At 34.1% G+C, this 18,422-nt stretch overlaps 1 protein-coding gene across 1 annotated transcript; it reads right to left on the bottom strand.

Annotated features, from left to right (window-relative positions):
• Positions 1 to 181: 181 nt before the first annotated feature.
• On the bottom strand, positions 182 to 3,250 carry LOC132922526 (uncharacterized). Its single transcript, XM_060986092.1, has 2 exons — positions 3,076 to 3,250; positions 182 to 1,450 (listed from the first exon to the last, which is right to left on the bottom strand). Exons 1-2 carry the CDS (start codon positions 3,091 to 3,093, stop codon positions 311 to 313), a joined length of 1,158 nt encoding a protein of 385 aa, XP_060842075.1. The 5' UTR covers positions 3,094 to 3,250; the 3' UTR covers positions 182 to 310.
• Positions 3,251 to 18,422: the final 15,172 nt, after the last annotated feature.

Below are 18,422 nucleotides of genomic sequence, written 5' to 3'. Positions count from 1 at the left end.
GCACAATATTATGCTTACACCACATTATCTTATCTGACAAGGGTCGGGTAACGTCTCCCGTGCGTATGTAAAATAGACCTTCATTATTCTATAGTCTACGACGGTAATAATTATGTCTCGCGACTTACGAGTATATGTTGTCGTCTGGACGGACGAGACGGGACACAAATATTACAAAAAGTCGATATAAAAAAATGTTTATTATTTATATATTTATACGTATAGAAAAAGAAGGGAAGACTATGCAATGGAGTGTACAATGCGGGTAGGTAATTTTACTCGATCAGCGAGGGAGTCGGGCGGTGTTCGATCAGACGTGGTGAACTGGAATGTTGGTTCCCGCGGCCTTGAAACCGTCAGCGCCAGCGGAGTAGTGGACAGCCTGGACTGCGCCCTGGTCGTCCACGTACGAGTAGCTTCCTCTGGTCTCGCCGTCAGCGTAACGCGTCTCAGTCTTGGCGGACGATCCGTCGGTGTAACCGTAAGTGTACTGGCCGTGTTCGTCTTGCGAGTGGAACTGGCTCTTGGCCGGAGCGACCGCTACGGTCGGGGCGGCGTAAACGTGTGGGGCCGGTGCGGCGTATACGTGTGGGGCCGGTGCGGCGTAGACGTGTGGGGCCGGTGCGGCGTAGACGTGCGGGGCTGGGGCGGCGTAAGCGAGCACCGGTGCGGGCACTACGGCGGGTTCGTGGTGGCGGACGACGCTGGTGTAGGAAGTGGCGACCGGAGCCGGTGCAGGGGCGGCGGCCAAGTAGTACGGGGCTGGGGCGGGTGCCAAGTGGTGGACGATCGGGGCCGGCGGGGCGGTGAATTCGGTGTGCTTGACGGTGACGATGTGTGCGGGAGCGGGGGCGGCGGTGTAACCGGAAACCAGTGGGTGCGAGTAAAGTCCAGCGCTACGCTTCTTGCGGGCGGCCAAGACGACGGCGTGCTCGGGGTAGTGCACGTTGACTGTGCTGGCGGGCGTCAGCGGTTGGGCGAGCTTGATCAGTGGGTGAACGGCGGGCACGAGGTACGACGGGCTCTTGACGATGATCGGCTCGGCTGGATGTGGCGCCCAGTGGTGCACTGGCACTTCAGCGTGATGGACGACCGGCACTTCGGCGTGATGGAGGACCGGCACTTCGGCGTGGCGGACGACCGGCAAGGCGGCGTGGTGGACGGTGTTGGAGTCGGCGGGCAGGTTGGTGCCGCTCACGCGGAAACCGTTGACCGGGTCGGACACGTAGGCCAGGGACTGAACCAGGCCGTTGGCGTCCACGTACGAGTAACCGCCGCTGGTCACGCCGTCAGCTGTGCGCTGTTCGTGCTTGGACGACGGGCCACCGGAGTAACCGTACGCGTACTGGCCCAACTCGTCTTGAGAGTGGTATTGGGTGGTCACCGGTGCGTGATGCACTGGGTACACGGCACTTCCTCTGGCGACCGCCACGAAGGCTGCTGCGAATAACTGCAAACATAAAAAATACACGAAATTAGAAACGGACTTTTTAGCATCGTCGACGCTCTATCGTATCACGATTTATCAAAAAAAAAAAAAGGGCTGGTAGAGTTTGACGGAATTCCTAAGTTTAATGTACCTGTCGCGCACCTCCCACTAACGTTTTTGACTAGGACAATTGGTTTGGAATTGATTTTAAAGTCTAAAGTTGTGAATCGGATGAGATCGTTTACAGCACGCGATATTTACACAGTACGATCAGATATTATTCACGTATCAGGTATATGGTAACGCGCACCCGATATTCATCGGACCGCGAAAAAGGTCCAATAATAATAATAATAATAATAATAATAATAAGTAGGGAAAAAAGTAAAACGTTTCGATTTGTTTTTATTACCAGCGCGTTCATATTTTACGCGGGGTGCATTGTACATAACAATAAAATATACTGATATTGTGTAGTGTTATTTTATGCATGCATAGTATTTCCGAGCCTGATAACGAATACATAAAAACAGACTACTACATAAACGTTGACTTGATAAGCGACCTCGGTCGGGGATGAGGTGCGGTATGAGTTTTATTTTTTCATTCTCCCGCTCATTTGATAAACGACTCCGGGGACGCGGTACACGCACGTACACAGCCAGCTACACGGAAGCATTTATAATATCGTCTACCGTGCACTGCACACGATGACGTACGAGCGTCGTATGTGTCTTACGGTGTTATGCGATATATGTACCTACTAAACGTAATGCATGACGTGCCGCGAAAGAAAAACGGGCACGGCGGAGACCGTGAACTTGTGGCGCTTGTTTTCACGGTTATCGACAAGTAGGTACGCAAACGACGAAATTAATTTCGAATTTTTCCAGCCACCGCGGGTCGTGTGCGCACAATATCACAATATCATTACTATCACGACGTCATACGCGTCGTATTAGTATATAATATCGTTGCGATCGTATGGCGCGGAAACGTTCGCGAACCGCCGGCGGCGTTAACGACTCGGGGCCGACGAACGTTATTTATGTATTATATGCATACATGTGCAGCGAGTGCGCAATGCAACTTGAACTTTGATGATAAACTGCACGCGCTCTTTATGCTGTGGTAATGGCGCGCCGTTTAAATTATAAGCAAACATTATTCACAGACGCCAAGTAATTTCAAAGAATAATGGCAGTACTCAGCGGCCGAGGCGATTTTTAAGCCGATTTTCGACTGCGAGATTAATTAATTCCACCGCAGCGAGCGCCGCGCACGCGTATTCGCGACGTGTATATACATACGGACGAAATCACGAAAAAAAAAAACACTGCTCGCGGACGGCGGGTCGCGGTCTTGTCGCAGGGCGGCGGCCTCACTCGAATCAGACGTGCACAACAACGTGATAATAATATAATATTATGCGGTGGCGATCGTACACGCCAGTAGAACATAATATAACATTGATAATATCATCATATCGTCGTCACGACGGTTTTTCGCCGTTTTAACCGAAACACCCGTGTCCGGTCCGTTTTCGAAAAACGGCGTTGCGGCGGACAGGCGTGTACGCCTCGACAGCGATAGAATTTTTCGTACACCACACCGCATAATATTATTAGATTATAATATATACTCACCAATAGACCGGATTGCATTTTGCTTGGTTTTTTGAACGACTTTGTCTTCTAGTAACGCGAAACACGAGACCACTAAGACTCAGATAAACGCACTAAATCGTTATCGTACGACCGTAGTAAGGAGTACCTAGCACGGACTGTCGATCGACAATGCTGTTGATAGTTCGGGTACCGCATGGGTATTTATATACGATTTATCGGTGGAAAAAAATCGCAGTGACCTTAGTCGCGCGCTGCGGTGGCGGTACGGCGTGTGTAATAGTAATAATAATTATTACTATTATCATAGGCGTCGGTCACGCGGAAGTCGCCCCGGGGACAAGGCGTCGTTGAGGACGGCGATACGATATTGTTGGCCGACACTCGCGACGGCGACCCTGCCCTTTTGCGCCCGACAATCTCGCCGAGAACGCGGTGCCCACTCTCGGCGGTCCGTTCGCTCCGGTCGCCCTTTCGCGGCCACCGATGGCCGGTCGTCCGGATAGTCGATCATGTCGATTTTTCGTTTCTATATTTCCATAAGGCTTTATACTTTACGCGCGTAAAGTCCCGACAGACTTATTGATAGTATTCTTTACGATTTCGCGTCTTGTGGTTCAACATTCGATAACAATATGTTTAAAAAACATTCTACTTCAAAATAGAAAATTATAAAATATTTATTTTTTCATTATCACTAAAATGTGACTTCTTTAATAAATGCTTTTCGTCAAAAACCTATGACTTCCATCTCGTATCCACTCATCGTGACCAGACGTCTACAATTTTAACGGTTTAGTCACGATTTTTTAAATACCAAGTCGACGGTTTATAAAGTTTTGATAATTTTGGTACAATTTATTTGGTCCATCACATATTTTACGAGTACCTATATTGTATCAAAATATAAACCAATAATCTTGACGACTTGAATATTATTTTCAATATTCCTAAGGTAAATTATTTTATTTATTTACATTTTGATATTCAACTATACGTCAAAGATAACTGCAATGTATATGTATTTTGTTCGAATTTTGTGTTAAAGTACAATATATCACAGAAAAATATGAACGTTTATGAATTTGACTTCATCTGAGTAATGTAAAATACGTAAGATAACAGTGGATGAAGTGGCTTTAATAAATGTAACGTTGCCCAAAAATGTGTTATTCCTCTCAGTATTCTTTTTATGATTCGCGAAGATAAAAACAATATTTTGGATAATTTATAATTATATACATAATATGTACAGTTTTTCTAGAAAAACATTTTACTTGTATAAATGGATCGATATTTAAACATAAAGTTTATTATTTGAATTTTTACCATGTATTGAACATTTGAAATAACTTTTTTTATATTTTAACTCTTTTTTATAACTATAGTCTATAAGTAGCTAGTAGTATTACAAGTATTCAATTCATTTTCATATTTGGATTATAACATTATAATACTGCACTGAGCGTAGTATTTGTATATGGTAGATATATTATTATCTGGTTAAGCCTTAAATTGTAGTTACACATATTATTATACTCACTTAGCAATAAAACAATATTATTATTGATATTAAATTGATTTGAAATAATATTTGTGTACTATTAATTATTTATAGGCAGTGCAATAGCCAAATGATTGTTTGTAAATATTGTTTTTTTATGTATTATTATTTCTATACACGAAACACTTAATGTTTATTGTAATAACATTCGCTAACATTTGCAATAAATGCTCAAATTCTTTTTATACAAATAGTAAGGGAACATCCAATACTTACTTGAAACTAAACAATTTAGGTGTACATATACGTATATTGTAAAATTATAGTTTAAAAGACATAATATCACAGAATTTAAATTAAAAGCAAATATACTTTTTAAATAGGTACGTAATAATTATATACGATCATTTTTAATATATATGGACTATTTACATTATACGCATTACAGAATTATACAGTTTACTAAAGATCGGAAACATTTAATGAAAATACAGCTGAACCTTTATTTAACAAAAGTCTTTATATAATGAAGTATTTTATAGAACCATAACATTTTCATTCCATATACCGTTTCTATTTAACTAAAAACAATTTATTTTTAATAAATTAATTTTTCTACTACAAATTTTAAAACTTTTGTATTGTTACATATTTTTAAAGTACATACTCGTGAGACTTATTTAAATGAGGGTGAGCATTTTTATAGTCAAAATGGTACAAAAGTGGTTCAACAAGATATCAGAAAGTTCTTATTTACTATAATTTAAATGCATTATATTAATTTAAATTTATTTATTCATATTATGCATGTCTAAATATTAAATAATATTATTATTCGCAAATATATTTTCAAACACTAAAAACGAGATTTTAAGTGAAAAAATATATTATTTATTTTTAACGAATTTTATTCAAAAAATCTTTAAGTTCATTATAGATGTTCTTATATTAAAAAGGAGAAATAATATCTCAAACAGTATATATATTATACTAGATTAAATTTCCACAATCATAATCAAAAATATAAATTAATTTAATTTTTATTGAAAAATTTAAATTAAGTATATTTGTCAGAATTTCTATTAACTCATGCTTATAATTGATCACTTGATACACTATACATATATACTATTTTATGTTCACCTATTTAAAAATGTGTATTTCCGCCTTCTTAGGTAAATACACTTTAAAAATAATATTAACATAAAAAATCCGTGGTTCTGTAAATTTTAGTATTTATTATTTTTACTGTGTTGACTATTGAACCCCACCCACGCTAACAACCAAAACGATTCAAATCACGATTCAAAAATATCGTTTCGTGATTCAAACATTAAAACAATTTGATTGTGTCATTTAAATTGCCGGAATTACCAACAAGTCGACATAAGAAATTAAATATTTATTATTGAATATCACATTTTTAAAGAAGTTCTTTTGAATGTTATATCGTTATACGATTTAATAGATTTAATACAATTTAATATTTATAGTTTTATAAAATATGCATACTCTCTTAATTAGTAATTAATGCTTTAAAAGTTCTATTTACTTAAATACAATCAACAAAAACACAATAATATATTAATGATCTAACCAAAATTAAAAAAATCTATGAAAATTTAAAATTCTAAATAAGTAATCCTTAAATTGATGAATAATATAAAACCTCTAATTTTTGGTATTCCTTATTGGTAGTTTAGTGTGTAGAAGAAAAGAAAATAATAATAATTATGAGTTTTTTAAGAACTAAAATATACATAATATACGATGTTTCCGTTGGGTTCTTGAACATCTGGAATACTGTTACGTTCCAGAAAATTGTTCTTTTATCTTTAGTATTAGTTGAATTAAAATGAAAAAAATTCAAAGAAGCTATGGTTTATTTGAACGTATTCTTAAAAATTGCAGATTTAAAAAAAATAGCTTGAAAGTGTACAATTACAATCGAAATGTGTCAATCATAGAATATTAGATATATAGCAGTATTTAAACAAATTAATACGTTTAGTTTAACAGTATTATCAACTTGTACCCTTAAGATTACACATGTTCGATAATACGTTTTTAGCGAGTCCTTCAATTATAAATACAAATTGATATATCAACATAAATCAATATGTTCAGACTATATGCCTTTACATTTCATATCGCTGACTAATTATTTTATGCAATTATATTCTGTTTACATTGAAACCCTTCACTTTCATTATTTGTATATAATAACTAACTCATGAGTGATTGTCTGATTTTATCCAATATGATTTTATTAGTATCTAGGTATGTGTTATGCCTTATATGGTAGTTGGTTGTATATGACTATTTTGTTCAAATCATATTCATATTTATTGTATTTAAGTATTATTTCAAAGCTTCTTAACATGACTGCAGCTGAAACAATAAACATTTATAATAATTGTTGGCCACTTTTAAAAAATATCTTTGAATAATATAACAATATTTTGTATAAACAATATAATTAATAGGTATAACTACTGTATTAATGATAATAGACTTGTGGACATTATTAAGTATATGTGTTTAAAGTTTACACTACTTTTAGGTACATATTATATAATATATATACACGTATATACAATTTTAATCATTTGCATTATTCAACATATTTTTTTGTAAATGCAAATAAATTGCATGTTATGGTTTTAATTATTCTACTTATTATATGAACCCATATATTATTATACCATAATTAAAATATAGGTAATTAGCAACATGCGTATTATTATAGACTATAGTACTAGTACACTATTAATGGACGATAATCATTACGAAATAAGGGCGTATGATTTAAAGAACCTTATATTTACAGAAAAACTTTGAACAGATTATTTCACGAACGAAAACGTTGGAAATATTAAAACATAATATGTTTTTATGTTACAAAAAAAAAAAAATGTTATTTTTATAACTATTATAAGGCTTTTGTTTATTTTTCCCGTATTATTAATCGATTAACTAGGTATGGCATATATGAGTATAATACGTTTTTTTCTTACCATCGTATTTCTAAAATCAATGCATCCACAGTTGGCATACGTTAAGCGTCAGTTTACGCATTTTTTTTTGGTTTTTACCTAAACGGGGTGTGGAGAGGGCCTAAACAAGAATGATTTATTTTAGTGGCTCCTACATTTATGTCATCTCGCACTCATATTCACGTGCTGGTCCAACAGCTATTGATATACATGTATACATTTAATTATAAATCAGTTTTTATAATTCAAGTCGAGAGGAAACATGTAGTACATTTCAAGAGAGACACGTAATAAACACCATTGCCGTGTAACAGGCAATAATATTATAACTCATAAGTGTTTAATGTGATGTGGCGTCATGCAAGAAAAAAAAGTTGGAAAATACATAAAATAAAATGTCACATTTTACACGTTTAGCCGTTCGACACTAATATCTCGTGTAAATCGAATCTCATTTAAATACGAGAAACATGCCTACATATAACGATATTGTATACGTTTTTACACCGAACGGATAACGTAATATTATTATGTGTGGCCCTAACCTATAGGTTTGCGCGTATATTATGTACATGTACGTATTATTGTGCGATATAAACACGATGATTTAAGTAATATATTATAATAATATATATGTATACACGTATGTTTTGAATAAAATCCATCAGGCACGATCTGTGTATTGTACTCGCGCGACTATACTACACTCCACTTCAAATCGACTCCGATAAACCGGCACGTAGCCCTGTAATATTATACAATATAATGATATCTGTACACGGCGGCGGCCCGGTGAGAATGATTATAATATCGTATACCTATCGTTTCGCGCTGCACACGCGCGCGCGTGCACACACACACACACACACACACACACACACACACACACGCAATACAATAAAGGCGCGAGTATGCATAACAATATAATATTATTATTATTATTATTATTATAACAGCCACCCCTTCGTCCCGTACGCAGTGTGTATACTACGGGCACGAGCAATATATATGTAAATCGGCTCGTGAAAAATGACTTTTCCCAATGCTCCGGAGCGCGCCGGCTCCGCGCCGCGGCGCGGCATAATAATTATTTAGATTTTTGGGTCCCGCGGTGTTGCATCCGGCGGAGGCGTACAATATTATATTGTATAATATATATAATACAGGTACACGCGCGATACACCCATGACGTTACGGTCCCGGCGATCGGGACGGTGCACTCGCGGCCCAGCGAAACGTTTATAATATAGAAGGAGACTATATAACACTAGCACTAGACGGGGATAATGTGCGACGACGAGGTGAAAAAAGCGCGGGCGGACGACGGAACGCATAGCGGTTAGGAAATATAATGATAAAAAAGACCGGTGCGAAATCCCATGCAAAGTGCATTGTTGTGTTGTGGCACAGGCGCCAAACGATACGACATTACGATATACCTATACATTATTATAATAATATAGTAATAATAACGACCATAATAATACAATACAATAAACGCGACACGTGCAGACACCTGTGCCTCACCGAAAGAGCGTATATCGATAAATTATCATCGTGCCTATGCGCCTGTATATATAATATTATTATATTATTGTGTGTGATATTATTATTATATTATCGTCGTGTACTGCGCCGGCAACGTTTTTCGAAAACGTTTCGAATCGCTCGCGCGCGGGGGCGGGCGGGCGTGGTCGCGATACGATCGCGTTTAACATTCTGTAGTTCGTATAGCTGCAGGTTGTCGATCATCGCGGAGAGGCATTGCGGCGACGATATTTATATTATAGTGTCGAGTGTCGACGTATATACGTAACATAATAACAACAATATTCCGATACGACGAAAATCCCAAGTCGTGGACGCAGACGGCTTTTCCGACGCGTAGCGATCGTCGTCGATGACGCGCGCGAAAACGGCCGTTTAATTTCGACGATCGTTCGTATATAGTATTTGGATTGTTTTGACTTTTGAGTAGCATCTGACACAGCGAAACGGCAGACGAAATATGTCGGTCGTATATACAACGAGTATATTATGGGGGAAAAAAAAATCATTCGAGTTTCAACGCTGCGGCGATGAATTATTCAACTACTATTATTATTGCTACAGCGATATTATATAAATATAATAAGATGTTAACGCGAATACGTGATAAATAATGTATTACTTATCATTTATCAATTTTATCGACGTTCAAATGAAGCGAAAGACATTATACAGAATAACTTCGCTGATTTTCGTTTGAAATCTCAGCCGGAACAAAGGTTTTTTAGATAATATATGATATTATTATTATAGCAGGTATGTTGTGTGATTGGGAACGATTCCTTTACGAACTCGGAGAGTGCTGTTTGACCCGCAACGACAATAATAATAACATCCACCGCCAACGTTACTTTAATATTAAATGTTAAGCACATGGGTAGCATAATGGTCAATGGGCGTAGGCCATTTGGGCGTCAGCTTATTACACCAAAAATAACGTTCGGGCAAATAAGTATAAACAGTTTATATTATTATTTAATAGGTAAACAAATTTATTTACTGTATAGTTATGCACATTGAAAAAAAAAAAACAATAATAAAATAAAACAACGCACAATGGATATTTTATCTAGTTGGCAATGAGCTCTGATTTTAAAAATATATTGGCATAGTAAATATTGAAATTTGGTAATAATGTACGATCACAAATTAATAAAATATCATAATATTATGTGCATCAAGGTCCCATAGCTGATATTGGCGTATCACTCACGTATATAGTTAAAAACATATATATATATTATTATTTACTTTATTATTTACTAAGCCACCTGAGAGCATATAATGACACATTACAACAAGTATGTCGAGCATCAGCAGAGAATATTATAATGGAAACATTTTATACATTTTTTTTCGCTCTTCCGCGTAAAAGCAGCTATAATAATAGTCCGGAAAGGGTTGAAATAATATTGTTTCGGTGTGCTCTCGTGGTGTAGGTAGGTGGTACATATTTCATAGACGGGTTCAAACCATAATGGCTGGCTGTATGCGTCTGTATATTATGGATGTACACTCGTAAGAATGTAGCGGTAATCACGCGGTTTAAAACTTCGCGTAAAGAATGCATCGTACCTCGTACGTATATAGTCGACGGCCAGTACCACGGTCGCGGTACACGGGCTTGAAAGTTTAATCTCGCGTCACGATCATCATAATAGTATTACTCACGTTGTATAATATTACCTATGTGCGTGCGTATATTATATTCTCACCACAGTACTACGGAATCGAAAACCGACAATTGCTACGCATTATATTATTATTTATTACTATTATTATTATTGTTGTTGCAGCGATGTCTACACTATTTAGATACACCTATATATATGTGTTGTAGGTACACGAACGTAATAATACACGAGTGGGTGTAGTGGTGTACATATTATATAAAATGTAGTGTTGTAGCACCATCAGCAGCAGTGGCGTATACATAATAACACCCTAGTGCAGGTCGTCTCCCGCCGCCGCCGCCGCCACCCTTACCGCCGCAGCACACATCTCATTTATTATGCATTATGATTATATTATTACTATATAGCAGTATACGTCGTGTACACCGTGTGCTATACATTATATACGAGTTCGTAGAGTCAATATATAATATATATATATGTACTTTTTTTTTGGTATTTTCCCATTCGAATGTTGCAGCGCGCCAGAAAAAATAAACAAAACTTGCGAGTGCCCTTCAATCTCCACGTATGCGTTCCTACATAAATAGCACACGTATAATAATATAATCTAACTGGTACATTGTGTACGGACAAAAAAAAAAAAAAGATTTCCCTTCCACCCATAGTGTTTCGCTCACTGCCGTATCTACACATTCTACACAACCCAATAGTGGCGTGGGGCTGCATCGTCGTCGCTGCTCCTATTGCTACTCGTCGACGTCGTTAAAATCCGTTTTTGTGGTATGCATATCATTTTTAGCGAAGCAACACGACGGTTCTATCTCTTACAGGTAATCTGCCCGAGAATAGAGATTGCATTATTTTTTGTTGTCGTCGTTGTTTTTTTTATTAAGTCGTCGTCAAAGGAAAGATCGCATAACGCAGGGGTACGTATGTACGAACATATAATTCAAATCGACTATGTATTCAAAATTATTTCGTGTTTTGTAGTTCAAAATAATGTTTACATAAAGTTGAATAGATATTTTGAATTGTTCATAAATTCTTAGGTCTTTAAACCTAAAAGCTTTGGCTACCGAATGGCCGAGACTAAATTATTTCTGAACTGATCGTATGGTCATTAAAATATGGACATAATATATACGTATAGAAATAATTATTATTCGTGATATATTGACTAAAACACATTTACCATATTAAATAGAATAATTGTTTATATTTTATGATTTTTCCTTCAGTGATTTATTTAGTGTTTGTTAAATCGGTGTATAATTATAATTTATATTTTATTACATTAGAATTCTCTACGGGTGTCCGGCCTTCGCCAAAATTCCTATAAATCCCACAACAAAGACCGCCCAAGATGTGTAACATAGTCAATCCATAATTTTAGAAAAAAAACTGCACGTCATAAATATATTATAATATTTTTTGATCGGGTCGTTTCAGGTTATTGATAGACGAAGTAAATGTGCCTGTTTCGTGAGTATCTAAACATGAAAAAAAAAATGTAACGTTCAACAATATATTTTCACTGCGGAATTCGCGAAAATATTCAAATGATGGATCGTAATTTAGATATGAATAATATAAAAACGTGAATAGAAATCCCCTGCAATAAAATTAAAACCGCAACTAATGCATCAATGTCTTCGCCGAATAGTGTTATAAAAATATAATATTTGTAAATATAACCGTCGACTTTCTTGTATAGCAACAAAAAAAAAAAAAAATTCAAATTTTTCCATACCTACGTAATCGTACGCAATAAACATTATTATAACAAATACAATAAAATAAAAACACATTTTTCAGGCGTGTATAATAACAATTATATAGTTTGAGATATTCTATAGTTTTTAATCCGTTAATTAAACCATACTAGTAATATATATATATATATATATAATATACCTACACTATTAATAACCTTCTCGAATTGTTGTTTTCCGTGTAATGTAATACAACATTATATGCGTGTACGTATGCATATTATGTATATCGGCAGTTATAATATTACTGCAGTGTTATAGCGAACTATAAAACGCGCACGCAACCGTATTTTTATTTTTTTTGCTCGTATGACGTGTATCCATCGCCTTCATCCGCGTACGGTCCGCGGTTATTATTATTATTATTATTATTAGATTATGCGATACAATAATACGAAACATTTCACTGCTACGGTAACCCGCGCGGAGGTCATCTGGTTCTCTATTCGAATCGCCAATCACCTCTGTATAATAATTGTATAATAGTGCGACCGTGACGGTCAACCCGTTTAAATGAGTGCGATGTGTCCCGTATCACGGGCACTCGCGCACGTCGTTCCGTTTCTAATACGTGAAATAGTAAATAATATATGGGCAGACGAAAATAATTAAACCGAGAACGCGGATCGAACGCAAACAATATTATCGTATGGTTTCACGGAGGCCTACACTTAAATAATAAAATAAAAAAAAAAACAAAACCGTATATTTTTTCTGGCTCGACCCGCACGCATCAAGTGATACGCGTGGCCGGTCTTCCGCGTTCGATTGAATTTTTACGACGTCCGTGTACCATATTGTGTTTTGTATTTGTGTGTGTGTGTGTGTGTCTGCAGGGTACATGCAGTGGTGTGCACACCGGAAGGTATATTACAGCGGCGTGTGACACCGCGATGTATGTAGACATGGGACTGCAGCGGAATGCAAAACGAATTACCGACTGCCGACCGTGATCTGCAGAGCCGACTTGAAAACAATTATTATCGTTTAAACAACACCTAAGCCGCTACTGATTTATAATGTGAATGCACGCGATAATAACGTATAGGTACGCGCACACGTAATGCGAAATGGTTATTGTTAATATCGTTTGCGTTCGAAAACGATGTAGCGTAATGAAATTCAGTAAATAAATTAAGAGCATTATATTATTAAATAATAAAGTTCACGTCCAATGTACATAATATTATATAGCCGAGGAAGATTGATAAAAAAAAAAGAAAATATTTATATACATAAATATATACATATTATTTACTTAATATTATATAATTTAATTTCTGAAACCGTCAAAATGTAATTATTCGTGTTAAAAAACGTCTGTCTACTACAGTTGTATATAAGCTGTAAAATATAAAAAAAAACATCTGAATCTAATATTACAGATAATAATATAATAAATAAAGCACATTATAAGTGATCGGCGGGTATGCAATAATAATGTACCTCAAATATCAACGCGACAGAGTTAAACACAATAACCTACGTCGTTGTATAGGTACTATCCAATGTGTCACGTCACATTTTGCGTTCGTATTCCTACTGTTGTATAGGTGTCGCGTATCATTGATTTTCTCTCGAGTTTCATCGTACGCAATTATCGTAAAAACGTATATAGATTTTGATCCTTTTGTGGTGTATACACTTTTTAATAACAATTCTCGCCTCTCGGGATTAACAGATTAATCAACGCGGATAATGTTATTTTTGACAGCAGTCAAGCACACTCCGTCGCTGAAAATACCTCGAGGTAATTTTCGGCAAACATCTAACTAATTATAATATACTGTGCACAGTTGTTAATCGAAAAAGAAATCCCAGAAATTGACTGGTTCTTAACAAGTTTCACAATGAGAAACACCTCACAACCCTAATGGATTGTTATTATTTTATGGTACAACGCTTTTCCGAAATATACGTACGCGTAGCACAACTTGTGTAGGTACGTATAATATCTACGTATGTATAATAGCGGTTCACTATTACATAACGCATTGTATTCGGGTGAGATACACTGCCCAGTTTAATTTTCTGCAAATATTTCCACATGCGGTGAGTACCTATAGCAATTATATATTTCACGGTGATGATAATTTATTATTTTGATATTATAATTTCAGTGCTTAAATTAGCACGAATTACGAAGTAATAAAATAGCAATATAAAAATACAGACTTACCGTTTAACCTGCAACCGCTAGCTTGGTTTCCGATACTACTTCTATTTACGCGGAGTAAAAATTTACCCCAGTATAATAATTCTTGCTAAAATAATTTTTTTTTATTTAATAATTTTATTTTGACCAATTTAAAGTCGGTTATTTTATCGTAACTCGTAAGGTATTGAATGATATAAACACTTAATTACTTAAAACCCTAATAATAGTCTTAGCTGTATTTTAAGTTTGACTGAGATACATTTTTATCCTACATGAATGATAATGAATTAAAAAATTTAAGGATTCATCTCAATTATTGTTATACGTAACTATAATAATTTATAAGTATTATTGTCGTTGCTTTTCACGATCTGATTAAAATACTCATTATAATTGCATCCAATTATATTGTAATATATCTAATTATATAGTATATAATTCTGAACCAATCATCAGTTCACATAATTTTGTGTAGGTATTTCGTTTAATTTAAACCCTTAAAATAGTATTGGTTTAAAAAAATAAAAACAAAATGATTGTAATTATTTTTTCCAAATCAATCATATTTTTCATTATTCTACAATAAATGATAATGTTTTATTATTACCTTACATATTATTTTATTTTTTTTTTTTTAGATTGAAAATACGTTTCAATCTTTACTAAATATATATTCATTTAGTTAATGCCTTAATGAAATTAACAGTATTGATAACCTCGAACAACAAGCATTCAACGTTAACAAAAGTTTCTATTAATTGTTAAAATTAATAATTCAATCATATTTTGGAAACGGTATTATTTCTTAATATTATACTAAATATTTTTAATCAATAGGTGCACATTTTTATAATATGCTTTTATGATAATTAAATAACTCTTATACTAACATAATTTAAAAATACTAAGAAATGTGAAATAATTATATTTATTTTTAATATTTTAAGTTTTGAAAGTTTAGTTGTAATAATGTGGTGCAGCGATGCAGTGTATTTGCAATGACGTCATGCATAACTGAGAGTATAATAGGTAGTGTAGGAAATAATATTTTTAAACAATTATTTTCTAAAAGAAAACGAAAAAAAACAGACGCAGATACAAAGTAGGTACACAAAATTAAAAATACATTCATCACTAACTTCTAGCGAATTAAAATTTAATTTAGTATATTGTAACGAACATTTTTTTTTTCTATAAACAAATTTAAAAACTTGTATATTTACTTGAAAAAATTGTTTTTAACAAAGTGCTTTTATCTTTATAAAGGCCTCTTACATAGACAGGGAAATATTAATCTGCCTAGCGAGCTATACTATTTTGTGCAACGATGATCATTTTTACATCATCAATTTTACTAAATAATCATGAAAACCGAAAGCGCAGTAGTTTCACGAAAAATGATTTTAAATTCATGTTCTGTAGCTATACCAAATAATTGTTTTCGAACTATCGTAAGGCATTATACGGCACATACATTTAGATAGGCACACTAAAGTAGTAAACTGTGTCTGTAAGGACTCTGTAAATTACTCAGACGAACAGTTCACTACGTTTTTGCTGTTTCCGATAAAGTCGTTTATATAAGCATATAATATAGAATAATATATCAAACGTATTATATACAAATTTAATTCTTAAACCCACGCACGCAGCGTACAAAGCTGCAAATGTAGTTAATCGACCGTGACACTTTGCCGTACCGTTATAAGCGCTTGAAAGCTGGCAACGTGTGACTCGACTCTTGTGAGCAGATTCTATTTGATTTGAAAATCCTTTGCCACGTCAACTAAAATTATAAAAACAAAAAATAGGTACGCGACGTGTAAAAGTCACACAAATGACTCGAGTCGACGACTAATTCCGTGTGAAGACTTTGTGAAACGTTTAATAGCCGGTGCCACGTGCGTAATCAATGTACATATAAATAATTTATGTTTGAAAGAGTATGATCAATTTTTGTGTATACATCGTCTCCATCAAGTATACTGGACATGTATAAAGTATAAATTATAAATACATATAGGCATTAGCGTGATTGGAGTTCTGACTTTCTAAATAACGATCTGTAACTAAACATTTAACAAATAAAACGAAAAATTTACTCATTATGAATACATTTTCTTAGGTAGGGCTTAGTATGAGAACGATAAACCAAACACCCTAGTTAGTAGTTACGCGAATTTTTAATGCACGCATGTATTGAGAATTAAAGAATTAAATGGAAAAAAGGAATATAACACTTCAACTCATTTTGCAATTCACGCGTCGAATGCACTTCTCGTGATATTAAATAACAGAGCCACTTATCGTAATTCCTAATCAAGCTTGTGATAATTATTACAGTCTCATACAAGTTGATCATACATAATATAACCATTGCAAATACGACTTAACGCGATTAAAAATCAAAGGAATAAATTATTATTTAACACTTGACTTAATTACATTACGTTCAAGTTATACAAAACCTTTTGCTACATGTTTTATATTATTGTATTACAACAATAATAATAATCGCATGAGATCCCCTTCACTAATCGATATGATACAGAATGACCCGTTTAATATTATTTGGTTTTTAATAATAAACCATGCTCGTGTTTTATTTTTTTTTCACAAATATATTTATATAATTATATTTATTAAACATAGGTATTCCATAAACACATTTCCTTACGTTTGGCATATTATGATATCAATAAAAATACAAAATTATTTATTTTTATAGAAAAATTTAAGATGTTATTTTATACATAATCGAATTTCAAAAACAGAGAAAAGAAAACATTGCTTGCTTAGGAAACCCAATTTTCTAGCAATCTAAATTTTTGTTTTGTTATTATTCGATTAAAAATTTTAAATTGAAACAAGTACAGTACGAGGAATTGTAAATATTTATTTATGATTTTTTACAAAGCAACATAAGATTATATCCTAGCAAATAAAGTGTTTTCTATATAATTTCAATTTTGAAATATTTAAATTACAATGTATACCTATGTAAAACAAAAACCTCACTTTAATATCAGCTAATATTGCTATTTCTATTCATGAGAAGGTGTAAATAATAGATCATACATGAATACTGTAAATGAAAAATAATAAGCAATGGCCTGATACGACTCTAGTCATAATAATTTCTCTACACAAGTTGGTATTTTAATGCTGAACCACACGTTACAAATCACAACCATACAATTAAGTATTGTTCATATTTGATGTATTTTGACTAATTAAAGTCTAATAAATATACATGTTATATATTACAACTTAACAGTTATAATCGTCTTGTATATTAAATTTTATAATAATTTTAGTCATAAGTTTTATAAAACAAAGATATAAGTTATATGGGTAGATATCGTCTACCCATTATAACTATGATAAACTATCATTAAATGTATGACTATATTATAAAATATAATTTTGATGAAATATTAAGTAATTATCAATTATATTATCTAAATATGTTAACATACATGCGAAACCTTCAACATTTATTTATTTATTATTATTTTAAAATTAATTTTCGTTTAAGTACAATATTATGGTATGTGGTTCTTTTTATAAGACATTTACGAACATAATATGAATCCTGTAACAATTTAAATGTTGTATATTTCACATAACAGTTACGAGAACAAGAATCGCGATTAAATAATTAATATTATTGTATTAAATGATATAAATAAAAAATGTGAAATAATATTATATTTATGCGAAATTAATTTTGTTGTATTTATCAGTTTATAT

Source organism: Rhopalosiphum padi, chromosome 2 (genome assembly GCF_020882245.1).
Source record: "Rhopalosiphum padi isolate XX-2018 chromosome 2, ASM2088224v1, whole genome shotgun sequence".
NCBI classification, from domain to species: domain Eukaryota; kingdom Metazoa; phylum Arthropoda; class Insecta; order Hemiptera; family Aphididae; genus Rhopalosiphum; species Rhopalosiphum padi.
This window is presented reverse-complemented; position numbering and strand designations above follow the sequence as displayed.